The sequence below is a fragment of the Tachypleus tridentatus genome, chromosome 8 (assembly GCF_004210375.1).
Source record: "Tachypleus tridentatus isolate NWPU-2018 chromosome 8, ASM421037v1, whole genome shotgun sequence".
NCBI lineage: Eukaryota > Metazoa > Arthropoda > Merostomata > Xiphosura > Limulidae > Tachypleus > Tachypleus tridentatus.
Window position 1 is genome coordinate 130,001,218 of NC_134832.1, and position 24,345 is coordinate 130,025,562.

General features: G+C 34.5%; 1 protein-coding gene across 1 annotated transcript in view; it reads right to left on the reverse strand.

Moving 5' to 3' along the window:
- LOC143223485 (protein still life, isoform SIF type 1-like) overlaps positions 1 to 24,345 on the reverse strand; it is a 422,725-nt gene that overhangs the window by 165,736 nt on the left and 232,644 nt on the right. The window contains exons 10-11 of the mRNA XM_076451534.1: positions 13,168 to 13,278; positions 1,023 to 1,213 (exon numbers count right to left, since the gene is read on the reverse strand). Coding sequence (XP_076307649.1) covers positions 1,023 to 1,213; positions 13,168 to 13,278 — 302 coding nt within the window. The remainder of the gene's footprint in view (positions 1 to 1,022; positions 1,214 to 13,167; positions 13,279 to 24,345) is intronic.

A 24,345-nucleotide genomic window follows, 5' to 3' on the forward strand; every position in this document is an offset into this window, starting at 1 on the left:
ATTCTATTACAGTAAATATTCTTAGTAAATTCCGTGTAGTTTCCGAAGAACTACCTGCTAGTTTACAATGTTTTACGACTTCCATCTCCTAGTTTTATCTTTAGAACATATATATATAATAAATCCATACCTCGACTTATTAATGAACTGGGGTTTAGTCTGTTTTACCTCAGTACTTATTGTGTCTATTCAGTCTGTTTAACAGAAGTAATAGTAGTTATTTGTTTTACTAAGCTTACAGTTTCTCAGTGGTATCCAGGCGTGCTCCACAGAAGAAATTATGAACTTTTTTACTATGTATTTCTTTTACTAAACGTACAAGTTTACAGTGCTATATAGATGTATGCTCCGTGAAAGGCTTCTAAACTGATAGTAAAACGAATATTTAATGATAATGTCATACAATCATTTAGAAATTTTCTTTCAAATGCATGCATTTTAGGGTTGTACTATTATAACAAAAAATAAGTAACATTTTGTACAATAAAAATGTTGACTAAATATCCTTATCAGTGTAAGAAATAAAAACAAACTAACGATGCTGTTTAACTTATTGGATTTTAACGATTTTATTAAAAGAAATATGTAGTAGTCTAAAGACTCCATAACTTATTTGCTGCTATGAACCCATTCCCTGTGATAACTTATTTGCAACTATGAACCAATTACCCATGAAATGCAAGGTAAGATATTAAATTCTCTTCTAGCTATTCAAGTGAATAACGTTGGGGTTAACAGCTTTGGAAAATGTTCCAGTAAAATGGAGCTTATAATTATTCAAATTTTGACAAGTGAAATTCTTTAGTGTGATTGTTTATACAATATGTAAGGAATACTAATAATATTATTGCAATAAATACACCGATTCATCTTCCAATAGCAAGTAAAATTAAAGAGTTGTGTGAAATAAAGTTTAGCATACATTTCTTTTTAAAAGAATATACAAGCTTGCACAAACATACATGTATATACATAAAATATATCCTTTAATAAATCAATCACTTTAATAGTTTAAATATTACCTCTGATGATGTTAAATAGATCCTGGAGTCCGTGCTCTCCAGCGAATGTTGTCCACAAAAAGATGGACTAGGGTCTCTGGTGCCCCCTACCGTGGAATTTGCTACCGAAACACTGCTACCTGCACTTAGCTGTCGAGTTGAGCTGGGGTGTGTGAAAGGTAGAGTGTTTGATTTACCACCAGAAAAACTTCCTGAAGGAAAAATATTTTTATCGATAAATCGCTCAAACAATGTATTAGTTCAAAGTTTTTTTTCATAATGAAAAAAACGTTTCATAACTTATGAAACATAAGGTATCTAGCTCTACTGATATTTGTTTATAGATCTATAATATACATAAAATATAGATAACACCGAGTTCATCAAAGTAAAACCGGTATAATAAATAAAACAAAGTACATCGTACGTTGTAACAAACTGGATTTTAAGTAAATATGAACTAAAAATATATCTAATGTACATTATTCGTTTTTGTATGTGGACTTGAAAAATGCGACAGGTGTATTACAACACGTGTTAAAAGTGTTTGGCATTTTCAACAGAATGTCACCAGGTCTGAACAAGGTCGGTAATGCAGTCCACAACTAAGAGCTAATGATCCAAGTGAGAACTGTCAGTCATTTACATCAGCGGCCCAACAAATATGATGAGATTGTCACTCTTATATCACACCTTTAGTTGCAAGTGTGGGTATGTTTAGTGGTATACTGCGAGGTAAAATGTAAGTTTGGTTTTAATGTATAGTCCTTTACTCGCTACTGATAACCTACAATACTTTGAATAACATATCGTCACATCCACGTGTGAGATGAAATACGGAATCGAAGAATAAATTAGGCTTTACGTAATATTTTATTTACGAAAATTCACATTCTAGCTAGAATAATAATGAATACTTAACTATGGCGCTATGTTACGTTAATCAAACATCTAAAAATATATAATGTTACATGTGGTATTTGTGACGGATTTATTATTACACATCTGTGTTTGTGTATTTCGAAACTGCCGCCTATTCACTAACATTGTAGAACATTATGGAATTAAGAATCAACAATATACGTGTGTATGAAAACACTGGTGTATGGTTTTTATTGTTGTTAAAATTTCTACAACTCTCTTCACGCTATAAATATAACCTACGTTAAGTGCCAAGAGTGTATATATTATTAGTTTGCTATAGTTGGTATACTATAAACCTCGGAATCTATAACTGTGAGTAACGCTTATTAATCTTGAATCTAGACATTTCACTAGGAACGTTTATAAATTTCTAACATTATAAACTATTTAACTTCAGTGGTTTCACATTGAACTTCAATATTTTTGTAATAACATTACGTAACTTCATTGGTGGAAAACTTGACATATGGCCGGTGAAGAAAGAATGATACAGAGCTAGCTTGTTCCATATTAAGTGAACTGCATCTAATTCAAATCAAAATTAACTAACTCATTTTGAACCTTTGATAACACATCAAGAAAGTTCGATACCAGACAGAAGACTTAATATTGCTTATAAGCTTGTAAAAGTTTTTTTGTGTGGACATATATATTATTACTTGTAATAACCGTTATTCTAAATTATGTTATTGTTTGTATATTAAAATATGTTTCTATTATAAAACAAAACTGTGTGTAACAATCTTGTTGGCAAGTATAATAAATTGGATACATGTCGACATTTATTTAATTTCTAAATCTAAATTATTATTTCACTCAGTTTCAGGCTATCTGAGATTGTAATAGATAACGTATTTTAAAACTAAAGGTTATAAAGACCAAACATCACTACATCGCGGCGAACATCATAATTTTATAATTTAATGAGGTAAAATAATTTTTACTTTGAAAAAATCGCATACTAAAACTCCAAACGTTTAGAATAAAAAAGGCATTTTTCTTGTAGAAAAAAATCGAAGTTCTTCACTTGAAATGGGTGCTCTCACTTCTCAAAGATACAACTTATCTTCCGACATTTTAGACTTTATAAGCACTTTTGTTATGTATTTTGTTTTGATATTTCGTGCTTTCAGTACCATTAAGTTTTTGCAAGGTTAAATAAAAAATACACTGATTTGGGCACTATCTTTGAATTTATTTTTCTTTCACAACTTGTTTAGTACTAGAAGATCTTCCAGTTCATGTTCATTGTTAAAAAATAGTGCATTTCACAATAGAGAGTTGAGTAGATGGCATAATAGAGGAGTTATCACTAAAATATTTTATGATAGCACCATTACGTAACAAAAGACTGTCTAACAATGTAGAGGCAAAAACTAGTTCAAAAGCATTCTTGAGCTCTGCATTTCAGTTCTATAAGTAGCCTTGGCAAACTGTTGGGATTAACCAGTAGGACTTAAGAGAAAAAAAAACGTTCTTTGAAGAGTATGCAATCACAAGTGATTGCAAATATTTACATGATGGCATCTCTATTTCACTACTTGTGTCCCGTATAATAATCCTGTCTTTTGATGCTTTGCGTAGCATGATAGCGATTATCATGAGGTCTCTTTCATACTGGAAAACTTTCTAAAGCACCTCCACTCTGTGAAAAGATTACATTCACAAGGAAACTTTTACATCGTCTCAAGTAGAAATATCAGAATGGAGACATATGACTTTATGTATTGTCACAGAGGAGCTTTGCACCTTTTATGAGGTCTTAAAAACATTTCTTGATATTCCTGTAACTTATGCACAGGTGTCTCTCGAAACGTTTCTAACTCTTATTTTTGTCACAGAAGATACTGTAAACATATAAAGTGGAAACACTATCTCGGTGAGAATAGCAGTGAATGGAAAGTCTTGTTCCTTCATGACTCGTTTTGTATGACCACCTATCTGAAAAACAAAACAAAAACACTACTATCTACAGCTCTTATTTTGTTTATTGTTAATGCTGATATCTGTAAATGAAAATTCTGTAAAATATTTTATTTATAAGTTACAGATAAACAGGATATTTAATTTAAAAATTCTCATGGTGCCATGATGCCAGTGTAAAGTTAATTGAAAACCAAATATTACAAAGAAGAAACATTTAATACACTAAGAAGGATTCACAGCGAAATTTCCGCCACCCCAAATAAACAAAACGTAAACGACGTGTCATTAGTTAGGAACACACTTCAGGCGTTTTGTTATAAGAATACGTTTCTGTTTCAATAATTATTGCACATTCTAGAAAGAGGGTTAGACCATTCCTGATTTGTTTACTGTATGTTTCAATGTTATATAGTTTTTCCTCATTATTATGTGTCAGTGACACCTGTCGGTGGTTGACGTAGGTTTTCACACAGATTGTCATAATTCTTCAAATATTGGAAATTACACAAATATGAAGACAGCTATAGCTGATTTCAATGCATCAAGACCTGCAGTGTGAACATTGTGGACACATTATCAGTATTCTGGTTTATATATTAGAAAAAACTGAACAATGCCGTGGAAGGTCAACTAAACTAGATAATAAATGTTATTAAGAGATGTTATAATTGTTATTATCGACCTTAAGAGACTCAAAATTGATAAGAGCACACAGTACCTCACAAAGCGTACTTGGGTTTTTTTTCTTTTCAAAATCACATTTGACATGTTTTATATAAAAGCCAGATAAAGGGCTATATGCGCCTTTGTAACCACAGAAAACTGAATTCCCAATTTCAGCGTTGGAAGTCCTTAAATAGGGGGTGGAAAGGTGGAGATGAGGAATTCAAAATGGAAGGAATAAGCAACAACCCTATTGAAAACCTACACTTATCACAGATGAGTCAACCCTATTAATTGATTGTCTATTTGTTTTGAACTTTCGCGCAAAGCTACAAAGGGTTATCTACGCTAGCCATCCCTAATTTACCACTATAAGACTAGAGGAAAGGCAGCTAATCACCAACACCCACCGCCAACTCTTGGTCCACCTTTTTACCAACGAATAGTGAGATTGACCGTCACTTTATATCGTCCCCACAGCTGAAAGGACGAGCATTTTGGTGTGACGGGGATTCGAACCCGCGACTCTCGGATTACAAGTCGAGCGCCCTAACCACCTGGCCATGCCACGCAAACTCTATTGAAAGCTTGTACTTATCACAGTTGAGTAAACTTTATCGAAAACCTGTACTTGTCACAAATGAATCAACCCTATTGAAAGCCTGTACGTGTTGCAAATGAGTCAACCATATTGAAAGCCTATACTCATCACACATGAGTCAAAGTTTCATATTCTGATTAATTTGGATCTGACTATTTTGGCGTAAGTTCAGTTATACTGTATACAGAAACTTTTGAAGGTGCAATTGCACCAGACTTTCTACTGATGGAACAACATACCAGGTGTCATATTTACAGGTTTATGATGATTTACCTTGAACGTGAAACTACAGAAGAAAAAAGTTTTGTTCTAACTTAGTATCTTATCAACGTTAGACCAGAACAGCAGCTATAGTGCTTGAAGTTGGAATTGACTGAGAGATGTAGCAGAATCCTACCCCCTCCCACTTATAACGTCATCCACCGACTGACCAGAGATATGCAGAAAACGGTACAGCCAGATGGAGATTTTGGCCAAATGTGGTTCTCCAAGACAAACTGATCCAGGGAGTCTGTATTTTCAACCACTTTAATAATAAAATAAAGTATGTTTCACGACAGTGTAGTGGTATGTTGAAACTGGAATTGGTTCACTAAGTGCCTTTAAGGAATAACTGATACTCGTAAAACATTCTCCAGTTTTAAGATTGTTATTCATTTAATCCACGAATAACAATTCTTCTTTTAACGTCATAAGTATTTCACTAGTAGCTAGTGAAATACTTATTGTATTATAAAAAGTTCCAAGGAAACTGGCCGCGCAACTCGTAAATGTTCAACTGATTTTTACTTACTACATATTTTTTACTTAATACATACGTCTCTCAAGCTGCCTGGTGATATCATTTATTACTTTATGTTCATATGCAGTGTAACAACTGTGCAAGGTTATTTCATCATTGCCCATTGCAAGAAGATTTTTCCTCTTCCCTTTTCCAGGTCAACTGGAATCGTGAAACACTTTAAAGCTATTGTTGATATTTTCTCATGTGAATTAGAAAAATTCACTCCTTATCCACTAGTGGACCATCTTAATGTAGTTTATCATCAAGCTAATTAAATATACATTTGAAACCAATTTACAATGCAGCCGGTGAACGTAAGTGATGATGTTTGTATTTTCACCCTTACGTGCACCCGGGCTAAATGTATAGATCAGAGACTTTCTCGGGTTCTAGCAGAGCTGTCTTTAATTTCGGACTACTGATTACGGAGGAAGCAGCTCATCAGTGTCACCCCTCATCACAAGGGTTTTATCCACCTTTGATCCGAATAGTACGAGTGGCTGTTATTTTTATAATACAACCATAGTGCGAATTTTAGACATTTTAATCACAGCCTTGTTTGACCATTCTACGCATGGTTAAAGGTTGATAGTTGCCATTTTGAATGACTGTCATCTAACCAATCAGATTGTACCACACTAGCATAATGCTCATAGAAGAACATTCAGCCACACTATTACATTTAATATATAGTATTTTCAATTGAGAATTCCTTGACAGGAATTCCTCATGACAAATGTACAGAAGTCACGATTTTGATAGTAAAGGCTATTCCAAAACCATAGATTAATTAAACTTTTTCGGGAATATAAACATAATGTAAACTGTTCCGTTTAAAACAAATACAAAATAATAAACAGTGCGTTCAATTTATTCGATTTTCCTTTGTATTTTCTGTAATAACGACCAATGCAATAACACCTCGTTTGTGACTCGTATACGTACAACATCTGTAAATTTTAATAAAATAAACAGAATATAATTTAGAAAATAGGGGTCTAAAATACGTATACCACCGAATGCATTAATACGATCTTGTGAGGTGGTATGGAAGAGAATATTGCTTGTTTATCATATAAACAGCCTGTTTATACTGTTAAATATTAACAATCTGTTATCATATGATATTTATACAAGGAACTACTTCCAGACAAAGCTATAATTATACAGACTTAGTAAATGAAAACTGAAGGACTTCTGCTTACTATAAACTGGCTTACTTTTCGCTTAGTTTCCAACTGCTGCCAACTAAGAAACATAATTTTATGTTTGGTTATGTCAATAAGACCAGCTGTCCGAAATAAATATTCAAAATAAGGTGTTCTTTTAAGTTTTGATGGTATAAATTAAAAAATGTATTAATTTTAGGTTCGTTAATAACGGATATAAATCTCCTTACACAAAAACATAATAATTATCCTACGCTTGAAGTGGATAATAAGTAATCAAACTATAATATTGCAGCTACAAGAGCCACAGGAGAACTGTATCTCAGAACCTGAAGATGACCTAGGAAGGTCAAAACGTTCTTCTCTGCTTACCAACAAAAGTGTTAATACCCATATCAGGAGAATCAGTGCATTGAAAAGTTAATGAAACATAACATTTCGGACCACACGCCACAGGTCATATTGTAAATGTATGGAATACTAAACCCATTGTTTATTTGTACTTAAGCTACAAGGCTAAACGATGGGCTATCTGTGTTCTATCCACCACGGTTATTGAAATTCGGTTTCTAGCATTGTGACTTAGATGTATCTGTGCCACTGGGAGCTAATAAAACACCTCTAAAATAAACGTCATTGATCTTAAATGGGAATAAAATTCACTTATTAATGTTTGTTTCACTTTTTATTATATTAACGTTATATTTGCAAAACAGCGATAACAGAAAAACCTTGATGAACCTACCTTGGTTTGCTGCGAAATATTTTGTAACAAAAAAGGAAAAAATGTAATTATAATTATAAAGTTCAGTAGAGAAGCATTAAGAGATTAATAAAACAATGAAACGTTGTATATAAAGTGAATCTAATTAGAAGAGAGAATATTTATTGATCGTGAATCATTTAAGAGCGAAAGGTTTATCGTGGTTTTATTTCATACTACGTATTTCTAGTATGCTTATGTGAACTTTGTAGAATCTATATAAATATAATAGTACTGCTTGTTGTATGTTCATCGCAGGGTATGAATGGATCTTCAACATAATTGGTATGGAGGTTCATTAGGTCAATGGGGAGATATATAAACATTTTTAGTTTTGAATTTTGCGACTTTTATTGGAGTTTTGCCTATTTTTAACACTATCTCACTTCCTGTGGATGGATATTTATTAGTTACATGAGGAGACATTAAAAATTTTAGTTTTGGATTTTACGTTTTTCGGCTTTAATGCACGTTCTGGCGTTTTTCACTTCTACCTCACTTCCTATCGATGGATTTTCACCAAATATGGTAAAGAGGTTCACTGGGCCCATGGTTATATACATGCAAGTCTGCGGTTTCACATTTTGCGCTTTTTATGGGCGTTTTGTGTTTTTTTACCACTATTTCGCTCCTTGTTATGAATTTGTCATCAAAGTTGGTATGGGAGTTTATTGGGTCCATACAAAGATACATGCAAGTTTACGGTTTCACATTTTCTGTTTGGCAGTTTTCATGGAAGTTTTAACATTTTTTTACAATTACGTATAAGGGAAGCAACTTTTAACATCCTGAGATAACCTTTCATTAATCATGAATCTACATAACATCCGTCCAGGGAACGTGTATTCCAGATAATAAACTAGGAGTAAACAACTCATAATCACACAGTTATATTGTTACATGTTTGATTTACAGACAAATCGAACATTTCTGTAAACAAATGTATATTTTAACTATTGCCGAAGAAACGCAGCTACCTAAAACTGGGCCTGTGGTTAAGATGCTCGACTAGCAAATTAGGGGTAGTGGGATCAAAACATGTCACCATAAAAGTTCGCTATGTGTGCCTGAGGACGTTTTAATGCGAGGGAAAATCCCACTATTTGTTGGTAAAAAAGTAGCCTAAAGTTGACGGTGGGTGGCGTTGAATAGCTGTCTCTTAGTCTGTCTTTTCAAAATGAGGGACAGAAAACAGCGATATCCCCCGAGGAGTTTTGCACGAAAGTTGAACAAAACAAAGCCAACTTAGAACAATACGCTGTGCATAATAATCCTAGTGTATTACTACATACTGTTTCAATTAGCTTCAACAGGAAAAATCATAGCTTGTTTTCAAGTATTAGATTACAAGTTTTAACTCAATTTCGTTCGAAAGTAATATCAAACGGCATACTTTAAATATATGTGCTTGAATTGAAGTATCCTAGGTTTTCTTTATTTTTCATAACAAACGTTTGCCTAAACTAAAACAACGTACGAGAAGACTTGAATGAAAAGACTTTTACACGCTTGATTTACTGATAATGAACGTAAAATAAAGGAAGAATAAAAACATTCCATTAATGTCCTATAAGATTATAAGATAAACGTGTTCAATGCACCTTCTACAGAACTTTACTACTGCCCCCTACTGATTACTTACTGAAGCGATAAAATATATTTTTACAGCTGCGAATGATGGGTAAAATTTGCTCTTTCAGCATTTATAGTATTTATTTATTACTCATGTTGTTCTGAAAAGTTTAGTATATAAAAAAATCAATTTCTGGTAAATCATCTCAATCTGGAATAAAAATAACATAATTGATTTTTATTTTATTTTTTTCAGCGGGAAACTACACCAATGTGCTCTAGTTACCCTACCCACCACAGGGAATGAAACCCAGGATTTTGGCGTTATAAATTTGTGAAATTACTGCTGAAGGACTGCTTACAAATAACATGTAATTTTAAACCTAAGCAAACAGGAATTATTATGACTACAATTTATGCTTTCATTTAGCATGATAGTTTGGTTTGAATTTAGCGAAAAGTTACACGAGGGCTATCTGCGCTAGCCGTCCCTAGTGTAAGACTAGAGGTGTGGCAGCTAGTCATTAACACCCACCGCCAGCTGTTGGGTTACTCTTCAACCAACTAATAGTGGGATTGACCGTCACATTATAACGCTCCTACGGCTGAAAGGGCGAGCATGTTTGGTGCGACGGTTATTCGAACCCGCAACCCTCGGATTACTAGTCGAGTGCCATAACCACCTGACCATGCCGGGCCAGATTTCGATAGAAAAAGATAGCTTAATGGTGACAAAACAATAAGCATCACAGAGAATATTCTATAAACATTAAAAAAACACTTCAAACATTCACGATTAGACGCTTTTAAAACCTAACGTAAACATTTATATCAATACTTGTAAATCACATAACATTTTATGTCGTAACTGAGTCAACGGAAAGAAGAATACAGAAAAATAAAAATCAGACATTTCGCCCAACTGCCTATTTATCCGAAAAACAAAGAAATTAAAACGAATAGGAATTATAATAGCTCTGTTTCTGTTTCGCCCCTCAGTGGCACATCAGAATGTCTGGGGACTTACTATGCTAAAAACCGTGTTTCGATACACGTGGAGGGCAGAGCACAGATCGCTCTTTGTGTAACTTTGTGCTAAATTACAAACAACAACAATCAACTGTTTCTGTTTTGTTAAGCCTGTTATTATTACTTGTCATTTCCAGCAAACATTACGTGCAAAGAGGCAACAAAACGATCTTTCAGAGCCTTGAGCTGAAGAAAATTACTGCTTGCCAAAATTTTTTCCGTTTGATCATTGGAAGGGTCAGAGAAGAGGATGTAATTTTCCTGTACGTATTATCAGAAAAAATTAACAAAAACTCTCCAAATATTAAAAAAAAAGTTGAATCAAAACCTTTCTTTGTCAAATATTTGAAGACAAAACACAATGTAAGAGAAAGCCAAGAAGGGTAGTGTTTTTCTTACTAACTGAAGAATTGAATTCTCGACACCAGACCACCAACAGAAGTGTTCTCAACATTGAACATAAGATTATTTGTTTTTTGTTCCTGTCTGTGTCTCCGAAAATGTTATTGACAATAGCAAACCCATAATATTGTGGCCGATTACTGGACATAAGAAGTGCAGTATATCAAAGTGACATTTTTACTCAAAAACTCAAGACTGTGATTACACCACTCAAAATGTGGTGTAATCAATTTCATTGTGTAATTAATTGCATTTGTCGTGTCTGGCTTTCATCAAAAGATAATAATATATATGTAGAGTGCATATAATATTATTTACATTTGTTAGAACTATGAGATAACAGAGAAAACAAAGCATTATTACATGCATAAATTAAAGGATATTTCAGAAGGAAAGTTTTTATTTCATTAACAACGTTTTAAATAAACAAGTCAGAAATCTCAACCGACCAAATGCTCATGAAGAACAATTGGGTTTAAGCACAAAAACAAGTAATATTTAAGGTGCGAAAATGGAACAGTCCGAAAGGAATAGTAACAATGCATATATATATACTTCCTTTTCCAAATTGCAAAAGCAGTATTTTTCAAGGTGCAGGAAAAATCATTACTTAAAGCCGAGAATCAATGTATCTTTAGGGCGCATGGATAGTATAATACACAACTTTGGGCAAGAAAATACTTACAACAAATACTTTGTGCAACAAAGGCAAATTACTAGAATGGATCGACCGTACCAGACTACAAAACTGGTTGGTTAAAAGTCCATGTCTCGTTGCCGTAAAGCCGCTATCCGCGCTTTGGGACCATACGTATTTTATAAGACGATGGTTATGGCTCGGCATGGCCAGATGGGTTAAGGCGTTCGATTCGTAATCTGCGGGTCGCGGGTTCGAATCCCCGTCGCACCAAACATGCTTGCCCTTTCAGCCGTGGGGGCGTTATAATGTGACGGTCAATCTCACTATTCGTTGGTAAAAGAGTAGCCCAAGAGTTGGCGGTGGGTGGTGAAGACTAGCTGCTTACCCTTTAGTCTTACACTGCTAAATTAGGACAGCTAGCGTAGATAGCCTTTGCGCGAAATTAAAACAAACAAACAAGACGATTGTTAAATGCCACTCACTTTCTGATTAGAGTAGCTCAAGAGTTGACGGTGATTAATGTTGGCTAGATGCCTTCCCTCTTGTGTATTAGTTCAAAAGTAGTGAGGTATGGCGCAGATTGTAACTGTTTAAATTTAAGTGAATAATCGAAACCGAAACCAACAACAGTACAGAACTTCTACAATTTCTTCAATAATTCCTTACAATTAGAATAAGACGAAATGTGACTTCACCTGGAGTTTAATTCTATAGACAAATTCTACTTTCCGTAAGGTTTTCAGCCTCGTCTTGAAGCTACAAAATGGGCTTTCTGCACTTTGTAACTGAACGTCGGATTTTAGTGTTGAACGTCTGCGAATTTACCGCTGATCCACCAGGAGTCTTGGTGAAGTTTTATGTAAACCTTCATACTGTTTTTTTTTTTCATTCCGAAAACCTCGAATTCAGGACTATTCTATTTTTAACTAAACTGAACATTACTTTTCATCACGTCGGAGTTTTGTAAAATGAAAACAAATAATATGAATCTACGTACAAAACAAAACCAAGAGGAAGAGTTCCGAGCAGCTTATCAGTCCAGCTAGGTCTATATGTCACAGAAAAAGGTTTTCAAACTTCCTCGTAAGAAAAGTTGACTTAATGTGATCTGTACAATTAAACTGATATTTGCTTCTTCTTTGTTTTGTTTTTTGTTTTTGTCAAACTCAAAGCTTTACCCATCACGAGTACTGAAAACCAAATTTCAGCGTTATAAACTCACAGACTTGCTGCTGAGCCGCTGGGAGGTGACTATAAATTTAGATACACCACCCTCTTAACCCTTTAGATACATTTTCTCAAGATTTGGTTTCCGTATATTCTGTTGTTTTTTTGCAAATTATAAAGTCAATTTCAATAACGTAACAAAGCGTTCGTTTTCCAATCTTAACAAAGGCAGAATATCTTGCTGACACAAACGCCCCAATAATATACATTTGTGGTCTTGAAAACAAGCACATTATATTGGTGATTTTGTTCAAGAAAACAGCTATTGTAGTGCTTGTTGCTTTCATTCTTTCACATCAAGATTTCATTTCATGAAAAGGCATATTCTTCTCTGAACAACATACAAATGAATCATTCAAAGAAATTAAGTTAATCTCCACTTGTGTTAAAACAAAACTAATGAACAAACTAGTGCAACTTATTAAAACGATATTGACCATAGGTGTGCTAAATGAAAAGCACTCACGTGGGTTCCATAATCCTCTGTTTCCGTCCTGTAGGTGACTCTGCAGTTTCAATGCAGTCTCTTCTCGTCTGATGGCTTCCAATTCCACATTTACCTCGCGCATTAAAGCAACTGAAAGGCGAAAAAGCAAAACCAAAATTGAGCGGTTAAGAAAAATGAACTAAAAACGCTAAAAGGTATAGTTTTAAATGCTAGCAAAACTGCATGCAACAAAGAAATCTTAGGGATCAATACAAATCTAATTATACTAAGAGGGATTTCAACACAATTTAAAGTTGTATTTGAAAATTGAGTTCTCTGTGTTGTTTTTTTCACACCAAACAATATGTTATTTGCCAAGCGTTTAAACATCGTGCACAATTTTTTTTTGGGGGTGGACAAAAGCGGACTTATAAAATATAATTAAACAAGAAACCAAAAAGGAAGATTAATAGAACATAGCACTGAGTAATTTCATAAAGCATTATTTTCTATGTAAAACTGTACAGACTGACTTCGCCTTCAAGTCCATCAAACAATCAAGCCGCCAATAATTAAATCCGTCTTACGCACATAATCGACAGAAACTACTTAACGTTTTTTTTAAAAACACGTTCTGTAAGTTGTTTTGAGTAGATATATGAATACATAAATAATGGATTAGGACTAAATTACTGGTGAATCGTGTTTTCTTACTAGTTTAGAAAAGCAAAACTTACAAAAATTATTTATTCCACAATATTGCCTGTAGCAGCATTCATGTTACAGGCAACAACTGATAGCAAAAGAATTTTTTTAAGTACGCTATTTTTTGTTAAATAAATGGTTTGTTTATTTGTTGCTAAGTGCAAAGTTATAGAATGGTTCACTTAAACTCTGCCCACCAGGGAATTTTTAATAATGGAAACGCATGCTTTGATATTTAACTTTCAAACATGTGCAAATGTATAAATACCTTAATATCTAACCTATCATATATAAAAGCTAGTATGTATTTCTCGAAGTGTGAAAAGTCATAAGAGCCAAAATTCATTTATCCATATAAAATAGTTCGATTGCTCTCTGCCCATTACGATTTTAAATAAGGAGGTGAAAGAGACCGTGTAAGGGGATGGGGGTAATGAGTATTAGTGCAATAAGCCTGAAGTAAAGACGTAGCCTAGAGACAAGAACATGAAATGTACCATGAAAGTAAAAAAAAAAAAAAATATCGATTCGATTTTAAACATAAATCGTCTCTGATTTAAGTAACTTTCTGTTATATAACCAAAGTTTATAATAATAAAAACTCTTTAATCTAAATTAAGAAATCAACAAATATTTTTCTAGTTTTGCTTTCTATGCATTTCATACTTTCAATACGTGACTCAGAACAATATTAGGTTTTACTTTTGTTGCTAAGCGACATGACATAAAAGTAATTATTGGAATGTAGTGTTATCAAAATGCACTGGCTTTTCAATGTATTAGAAGATGCTAACGTAATTTATCTTTCCCAATAAGTATTCTATGAATACGTCACGAAATAATTCATTTTATGAATGATCTCAATTTTGATTGGGTTACAATTTACCAATACTTAACTGCCTCGACTGCACTTTTTCGCTTTCTTTTTTTTATTGGTCAAGTTGATTTATTTCAGTGAACTATGCAAAGTTAGAATATACTATAGGGTGGTAGTACTTGCCCTACAACCTTGCCGGACTACACGCTAGTATAAGGATAAATGTAAGGTATTATTCTGTGATATCATATTGGTTTAATAACTGATATTAGTTTTTATTGCAATATATCTCTGAACTCTGAACTTCGCTAGTGTAAATCCCTCTTTTACTTAAACGGTATTGTCAATTCGTTTAGTAACCGTTTACGTAAATGGTACTTTCAAACTAGTTTTTTTTTTTCCGATATTCTCTTAAAACAATCTGTATAAAGTGCCTTTAATTTTGATTTGATAGACTAGGCAGCTTAGTCAGTAGCATTCACTACTAACTCTTAGACGTTTGATTAATGATATCTGACTGTCACTCTTATAACGCACCAATGGCCCAGTGTTAAAAGCGAATTATGATTATTTAGTATTATTGCTATAACGAGAAAAACGCAGATTCACCCACATCCAAACATGCTGAGCACGGGTATTTTATAAATGACGAAGCACGTTTCCGATTAATAGTACTTTTGTGAAGAAATCCTTTATGTTTTACTAAACGCGTATATACAGTTACGACAGAAAGTGTTCGTACCCCTACGTCGTGAGTAGTTTTTTCCTCATAGCTTAAAAAGTATCACGATTAGGATAATGAAAGTAGAGTATGTTATAAATATTATACTAACATACATTTATATAAATTTTTATGTAAATTGAACGACAAATAAACAAATAACCAAACATAAGAGGGGCAGAAAGTGTTCGTACGTCTACTTTAATGGTCAGTTGTGTAGCCTTTCAGGTGAATTACTTGGCGCAATCTCTCCTCATAACCCTCCATGATCGTTTGACAGTACTTGACTGGTATTTTCTTCCATTCTTCTTTACAGAAGGCCTCCAACTTTTGCAAGTTTTTCGGATGACGCTGCTGAACCCTGGTCTTCAACTCATGCCAAACGTTTTCAATTGGGTTGAGTTCGGGTGACTGCGATGGTCACTCCAGAACACTTATGTGGTTCCTCTGCAACCGGGATTGTACATATTTCGATGTGTGCTTAGGGTCAAGATCCAACGACGCCCAAGCCGCAAGTTCCGAGCATCATTCTTGATATAAGTGCCTAATATATCAACGTACTCTTCTTTTTTCATGATTCAGTTGACACGGTGAAGGTTGCCTACACCAGAAGAGCTGAAGGAACCCCATAGCATGATCGAGCTACCTCCATGTTTAACTGTAGGGACGATGTTCTTTTGAAGATTTCGTTCTTCCTTCTTACGGAAAATATAGCGAACATCATTGTGGCCGAAAAGCTCAATTTTATTCTCGTCTGACCAAAGAATACTCTTCCAATAGGTAAAGGGTTTATCAACATGCTTTCTTGCATACCTCAATCGTGCTTCTAAATGAACAGACTTTAAATAGGGAGTTTTACGAGCACGGCATGCTTTGAACCCAGAAGAGCGTAACATCTTCGTAACTGTAGAGGTGCTTACTTCAACCCCAGTTTCCCTTACCAGTTTCTGTATGTCATTACGTGTTAAACGAGGGTTCCTACTAACTTCTCTGAGAACCTTCCTCTTGGTTCTCTCTGGAATTTTAGTGGGGCGTCCGGAACGAGGGAGGTTCGCAGCTGATACTGTAAGCTTAAACTTGGCAATTATGCTTTGAACAGTAGATTTCGGCACATTAAGCAATATCGGAAAGAGACACACGAGACTTGTATTTTACAATAATTCGGTTTCTTAAATCACTGGACAGTTGTTTCCTGTTCGCCCTGATGACCAAGCAGATAATGACGGAGACGGCGCTAAATTGCCGGAAGTAAATGTTTTGCTGGCTAAATTCCAATAATAATGAACCCAATGTCTAGTTCTGGAATGGTATAATGTAATTCATTCGCCAAACTAAACAAAATGTTTATAGGAATATTAGTTTTTTTTCACACGTTCTGAACTGTACGAACACTTTCTGCTCCTCCTATTTTTGGTTATTTGCTTATAAACAGTTTATTTGTCGTTTAATTTACATAAAAATTTATGTAGATGTGTGTTGGTATAATATTTATAATATATGTCTATTAGCCTAATCGTGATACTTTTTAAGTTATGAGCAAAAAACCACTCGGGACGCAGGGGTACGAACACTTTCTGTCGTAACTGTGTATGTGTATATATACTCGCATAAATGAATATAAATATATATAACTACATACGTAAAAATGTATATACACACATACAAATTACTGCATAGATACATATACAAAGACACAGATCACTTTACACATAAACATACATATATACAAATAGATTAGTCCACAGTGCCTGATGAAACAGCAGTAAGTTTACAAACTTTCTGCGCTAAAATTCGGGGCTCAATTCCCCCCGCAGTGAACACAGGAGAGCAGATAGTCTAATGTGGATATGCTGTGAAATCAAGAAGAAAATCTACGGCATAGATAAATGTATAGACATAAATTACTTCACACATAAATTTACATACGTATTATTTTCAAACGTATATTCTTACATACGTACGTTCATATATGGATACAAATTAGGTGTTTTTTCGTTTTAAATACGTTACATCACGTACTACACTTTTTTCACATGTTCAATAAATGTATGACTTTATATAGTTGTGATTATCTACTTCATTCTGTAGAGTTAGTTGTGGTATTAATCTAGACTACATGTAGATTTTTTTCGACCTCAGCAGAATGCCGTGTTTCGCTTTATTTATTGTTTGTAATTTGTACTGTTTCGTAGTTAACAAGAAGAATCAAGGGACACTAATTTGCAGTATTAGTTTTAGTAGAAAAGCCTGTACCAGGAAATTACACCTGCGAGTCTTCCTAAAGTAGAACTGAAGAAACACGCGCAATTTAAGGGAAATTCACCAAGCAAACTTGGAGAACATGGACGAACAAACACAGAAATCAAACCGCCAATAACGTCACTTCATCGATTTGCCTTAATGGAACAGGAAGTAATTAACATAGATAACCAAAAACAACTTCCTGTTACCGCATCATCATTAAGAAGTACACGTCGATCCCCCGTGTAAATACATATAATACGGTTTAATCTTATTACGTTTTTATATAGATTCTCGTAAATGTACCAGCTTCAAAGCTTTCTTTCTTACATAAAACTTTTCATTATGCCGGTTTTAATGTAAAACACAAGATTGTTTCCTAACATTAATGTCAGTATAAGCCCATATAATAATAACAGTAATAATAATCAAATTAGCAAATTTTGTTTACATTTTTCTGAATAACAAGAAGGTTATTTTGACATATATTTCCTTCTCTTACTAGCCTACTTAATCATCTAAGCATTGTATTGCAAGGTGCTCGTTATTAAGTAATATACTGGTTAATATATATATACGTATCTGCCAGTCTGCTCTTACTTTTAAGAATGTCCTTAAAGTACATTGCATAGAGATTCGATCCTGGATCTTTCTTAGAAGGAAAGTCCCGAGAAGAACTGTGTGTGGTAGTTGAAGTTCGATTCTGTAAAGTACTGTGCATGGTAGTACAAGTTTGACACTGAACCTTCTTAGAGAAGTACCAAGGAGAACTGTGTACAGTGATAAAAGTTCGATCTCGAATTTTATTCGAAAGAAAGACTTGAGACGGAAGAAATTTGATCATGGATCTTGTTAGAAAGAAAGTCCTCAGAAATACTTTATATGGTGATGGTGAATCCATGCTGGACCTTACTAGAATGGCAGTTTGATAATCACGTGTATGGGCTCTCACCCTCATAAGGATTATAATAAACTAATTGCAATAAAGTTAACAGAATGTCTTATCAGCTTGTAGAAAGGTTCCTGCTCTCATATATGATTCATACCTTACATTTTTATCATTATTTCATTTTTCATTGTACGATCTTCTCTGACAAGCTGGGCCTTTCAATCTAGTTCAGTATTACAGAGACCAATATGTCTATTTTATGATCTTTTTCTCTGACAAGTTGGGCCTTATTATGTACAGTGCTCCTGAATTCTGAATTTGGTTTATCTAAAGTAGTAATGCTCACATATACATGGTTTGTGGCTCGGCATGGCCAAGCGTGTTAAGGCGTGCGACTCGTAATCTGAGGGTCGCGGGATCGCATCCCCGTCGCGCCAAACATGCTCGCCCTTTCAGCCGTGGGGGCGTTATAATGTGACGGTCAATCCCACTATTCTTTGGTAAAAGACTAGCCCAAGAGTTGTCGGCAGGTGGTAATGACTAGATGCCTTCCCTCTAGTCTTACACTGCTAAATTAGGGACGGCTTGCACAGATAGCCATCGAGTAGCTTTTTGCGAATTTCAAAAACAAACAAACAAACAAACAATACATTGTTTAATATATTTCAGGTGTTCGTATGAAGCTACCCAGAAACAATCTTTTCTAGCCATTCCTGAGTTTGAAGTCACAGATAAGAAGGACGAAATGTAGCCCATAACACAAACAGTCAACATTTAGTCTCATCTGTTGAAATAGTGGTTATTTGTCTGTTATACTCTTATAGCGTACCTATGTGCTCAAATTACGGAGTGCGTTTTGCTGTGGTTACAAGACGCTTACTATGAACTTTGAAACCACATTTACCATATTAACCATTAAGCCAGCCATGCCCAGCCTATTTTTGGAAGTGATGTGTTTCTTTTCTATGAGAAATTTAGATTGTTTAGCAGCTATTAATTGTGATTTTGTGGTGCTTCCGTTTGTGAATACTGTACTGATTATATGGTGCTGCCGTTTGTGAATATATTGTACTAAGTGTATGGTGTTGCCGTTTGTGAATACTGAGCTGATTGTATGGTGCTACCGTTTGTCAGTACTGAGCTGATTGTATGGTGCTACCATTTGTCAGTATTGAGCTGACTGTATGGTGCTACCATTTGTCAGTGTTGAGCTGACTGTATGGTGCTACCATTTGTCAGTATTGAGCTGATTGTATGGTGCTACCATTTGTCAGTATTGAGCTGATTGTATGGTGCTACCATTTGTCAGTATTGAGCTGACTGTATGGTGCTACCATTTGTCAGTGTTTAGCTGACTGTATGGTGCTACCATTTGTCAGTATTGAGCTGATTGTATGGTGCTACCATTTGTCAGTATTGAGCTGATTGTATGGTGCTACCATTTGTCAGTATTGAGCTGATTGTATGGTGCTACCATTTGTCAGTATTGAGCTGATTGTATGGTGCTACCATTCGTCAGTACTGAGCTGATTGTATGGTGCTACCATTTGTCAGTATTGAGCTGATTGTATGGTGCTACCATTTATTAGTATTGAGCTGATTGTGTAGTGCTACCATTTGTCAGTATTGAGCTGATTGTGTGGTGCTGCCGTTTGTGAGTACTGTGTTGACATTCATTCGTTTAAAATATAGTTTTTAGACACATGTTTAACACACAGTTGGTTTTGTGTCTGTAGCTTTCATAGTGTTTCTTCTCGAGTTTTGGTTTCTTTATTTTCTTCTTTATCGAGTGTTCAAAGTATCCATAGTAAAGGAGGTTTATGTTTATGTTACATTTCGTTCCCAATGAATTCTGTATTACAAATCCTGCTCATTCTTATTACTAGGTGATCCAGTACGTTCATCTTAAATTGTTGAGGGAGGTTCCTGTTTACTCTTGTGGTGTATAAGCAATATGTTTCGTGACAATCACGCCCAAGACCAGGGGTTTGTTACCTTCTTTGTCTATTGTGAATTGCATGATGGACAGCATACGTTCACATAGTTCATGAAATCGGGGTCACAAAGGACATACACAACTTGGTAATATGGATCTATCTGCAAAAGTTAATCATGTTAGCAAATACTATACAATAAAACTGAGTAATGTTAAAATAAAGCGATACGTTTAGCTCACCTATCTGTTAACACGTCATATTAATCAGCCAAGTACAGAAGTAAGAACAAAACATTCAAGAAGCCATTCCAGTTGTCAGTTTATTCAGGTTATGATCGAGTGAGAACCTTGAAGAAAGGAAAGTACATTTGTCTTTCTCATAAGAAGACCTAGAATCAAACGCTGTCTCTTAATACCATAGTACAACACGACTATCCCTAGTCAACATTAATCTTACCAACCAGTCAGCAATACAGATACCACTTCTCACACATCCTACTAGTAGCAAGTCAACAATATAGGCACGACTGTCACTTCTCACACATCCTACTAGTAGCAAGTCAACAATATGGGCACGACTATCACTTCTCACACATCCTACTAGTAACAAGTCAACAATATAGGCACGACTATCACTTCTCACACATCCTACTAGTAGCAAGTCAACAATATGGGCACGACTATCACTTCTCACACATCCTACTAGTAGCAAGTCAACAATACAGATACAACTATCACTTCTCACACATCCTTCTAGTAACAAGTCAACAATACAGATACAACTATGACATCTCACACATCCTTCTAGTAACAAGTCAACAATACAGATACAACTATTACTTCTCACACGTCCTTCTCGTAGCAAGTCAACAATACAGATACAACTATCACATCTCACACATCCTTCTAGTAACAAGTCAACAATACAGATACAACTATCACTTCTCACACGTCCTTCTCGTAGCAAGTCAACAATACAGATACAACTATCACATCTCACACATCTTTCTAGTAACAAGTCAACAATACAGATACAACTATCACTTCTCACACGTCCTTCTCGTAGCAAGTCAACAATACAGATACAACTATCACATCTCACACATCTTTCTAGTAACAAGTCAACAATACAGATACAACTATCACTTCTCACACGTCCTTCTCGTAGCAAGTCAACAATACAGATACAACTATCACATCTCACACATCTTTCTAGTAACAAGTCAACAATACAGATACAACTATCATTTCTCATACATACATCTAGTAACAAGTCAACAATACAGAACAACTATCACTTCTCAAACATCCTACTAGTAATAAGTCAACAATACAGATACAACTATCATTTCTCATACATACATCTAGTAACAAGTCAACAATACAGAACAACTATCACTTCTCAAACATCCTACTAGTAATAAGTCAACAATACAGATACAACTATCATTTCTCATACATACATCTAGTAACAAGTCAACAATACAAAACAACTATCACTTCTCAAACATCCTACTAGTAACAAGTCAACAATACAGTCACGACGATTACTCCTTACAACTCCATCTAGATACATGTCAAAATATATTGAAACAGCTAATAGTTGTCACACGTTCATCCAGTAACGTGAATACTAAAGATTTGGACTAAATCACCTTAAATAACTAATAAAGTAGCTCAGAAGAACATTTAAAAAAACATTATGAAAATCCTTTGATCAAGATCCTCCTAGCAAACCCAAGCTGTTAAATTGTCGTGTTGTATGTTGTTTAGGACTTCTATAAAACTTTTAAGACATAGTATACAAGTCTAACCTCATTGGTATTACTTTATCATTAATCTTTTTTTCGCGCCTGATAATTTTGTCTTTGTTTTTTTTTTCTGTTCTACTCCTCAACAGATAATGATAACAGTTAATCGTTATCACATAAACTTACAGATTTACTGAAACTTACTTTTAAAAACGATACTTAGCAGTGCAGTGCTTTGAAATCGACTGATGATTCAACTCAAAATGATCACAATGTGTTTGTTGTCTTGGCACATCTGCTACAAGAACATTAAGGTTGAGCAAGAAGTAACACTTCTTATCACGATCAAGCTTCGTTATATTTATGTTTTTTCTTCTGTAAATAAAAGGATTTTCCCCGAAACAACGAACCACTTGGTTTTTATTAGTAACATTTATCAATCTTTTGTGTTTTTTTTTACTCTAATTACTCTTATCATAAAGCTGGAATCAATACTTCATATAACGTTTTAAAAACAACCATGTTTATGTTTAATCACTCCCATAGATATTCTGATAGTTTTGGTTGCTGGTTTTAATACTAAGTCTACAGCATTAGCGTCCGCAGAATGAATTTAGGTGCGGGGAGGCAATTGCACAATAGAAGATTTTGCCTTGAATTTCGAATGTGATAATCTTGTTGATTAAGACGTAGGTGCGCCACATTTTGTCACAAATAGTGTTGATTAATACTAAAATAGTGTTGTTTCCTAACGTTTTTTAAATAAATAATTTAAGTACATTTTCTTCTGAAATTCGACAGGGTGTAAATGCCCCTCTTCTACCACCCTGCTAGAGTCCAGGCTCTGGGAAGGAGCTCATTACCCACTGTTTTCTGCCTTTCCTCTATTCTTACAATGCTAAATTAGGGACGGCTAGCGCAGATAACCCTCTTGTAGCTTTGCGCGAAATTCAAAACAAACCATCCTTGTTCAAAGTTCGTTTTATAAAAACTTGAAATGATAGGACGCAGAAAAAGTTTTCACTGTTTCAAAAGTTTTGACTTGAACCCCTAGGTGGATTCAAACCCAGTTTGCCCCCCAGTGGCACAACGATATGTCTGCGGACTTATAAAGCTAGAATCTGGGTTTCGATATCCGTGTAGTGGGCAAAGCACAGATAGCTGACCATGTAGCTTTGTGCTTAATTATAAACAAAATCAAACCCAGTTTAGAGCATTCTAGAGTTTTCTAGTGACGGAAACCTTTGAATTACTTTGATGATTATAAATGGCATTTTTTGTTGTTGTTTTTCTTATAGCATCCTATTTCAAATGGACCCATGGCGGTTTAAAAATTGCAACGTTTTTCATGTAAACACAGCAAGATACTCAAGAGATAAAAAAGTTCTTATATTAATTAAACATTGCATACACTTTTACATGTTTCTCTCCAACGCCTTGGAATTATAATACAACCAACAAGATGAAGTTAAGATATTTTCAAAAGCGAAATTCAAAACGAGATAATGCACAACTTTTCTTTCTTTCATTTATTTCATTATTACTAATAGAAGGCCTTCATTTCGCAAATTCGCATTTTCACATTTTATTTTAGAATAGTTTATTAAATCACTAGTTCAACGATTTAACCCATTGTTTATTTATTATGACATTATCCCCACTTTAATATTAATATTAGCAGCTGTAATTACTTGGAAATATTTTAATATAGTTTAACACATAACTTTTGCTGTTAAACACTTGATATTACACTAGTGAATAGTTTCTCACGAAATACATTAATTTTATATTAATTATTAGCAATAATATATATTAAATCATGAATTAGAATCTGTCTAGCTTTCATACGCTTTTTGCTTAATTAAGGACCCGACGGCACGGCCAGGTGGTAAAGGCTCTCTATTTGCAATTTAAGAGTCCTGGGTATTAATCCCCGTCCCACCTAACTTTCTATCTCTTTTAGCCGTGGAGACGTTAAATATACAATCAAATCCACTATTCGCTGGTAAAAGAGTAGCCCAAGAGTCGTCGGTGGGTAGTTATGACTACCTGAGTTTCTTCTAGTGTTTCACTGCTAAACTGGAGACGGATAGCACAAATAACGCTCGTGTAGCTTTGCGCGAAATTCAAAACAAACAGAACAATTACTTAAATAAA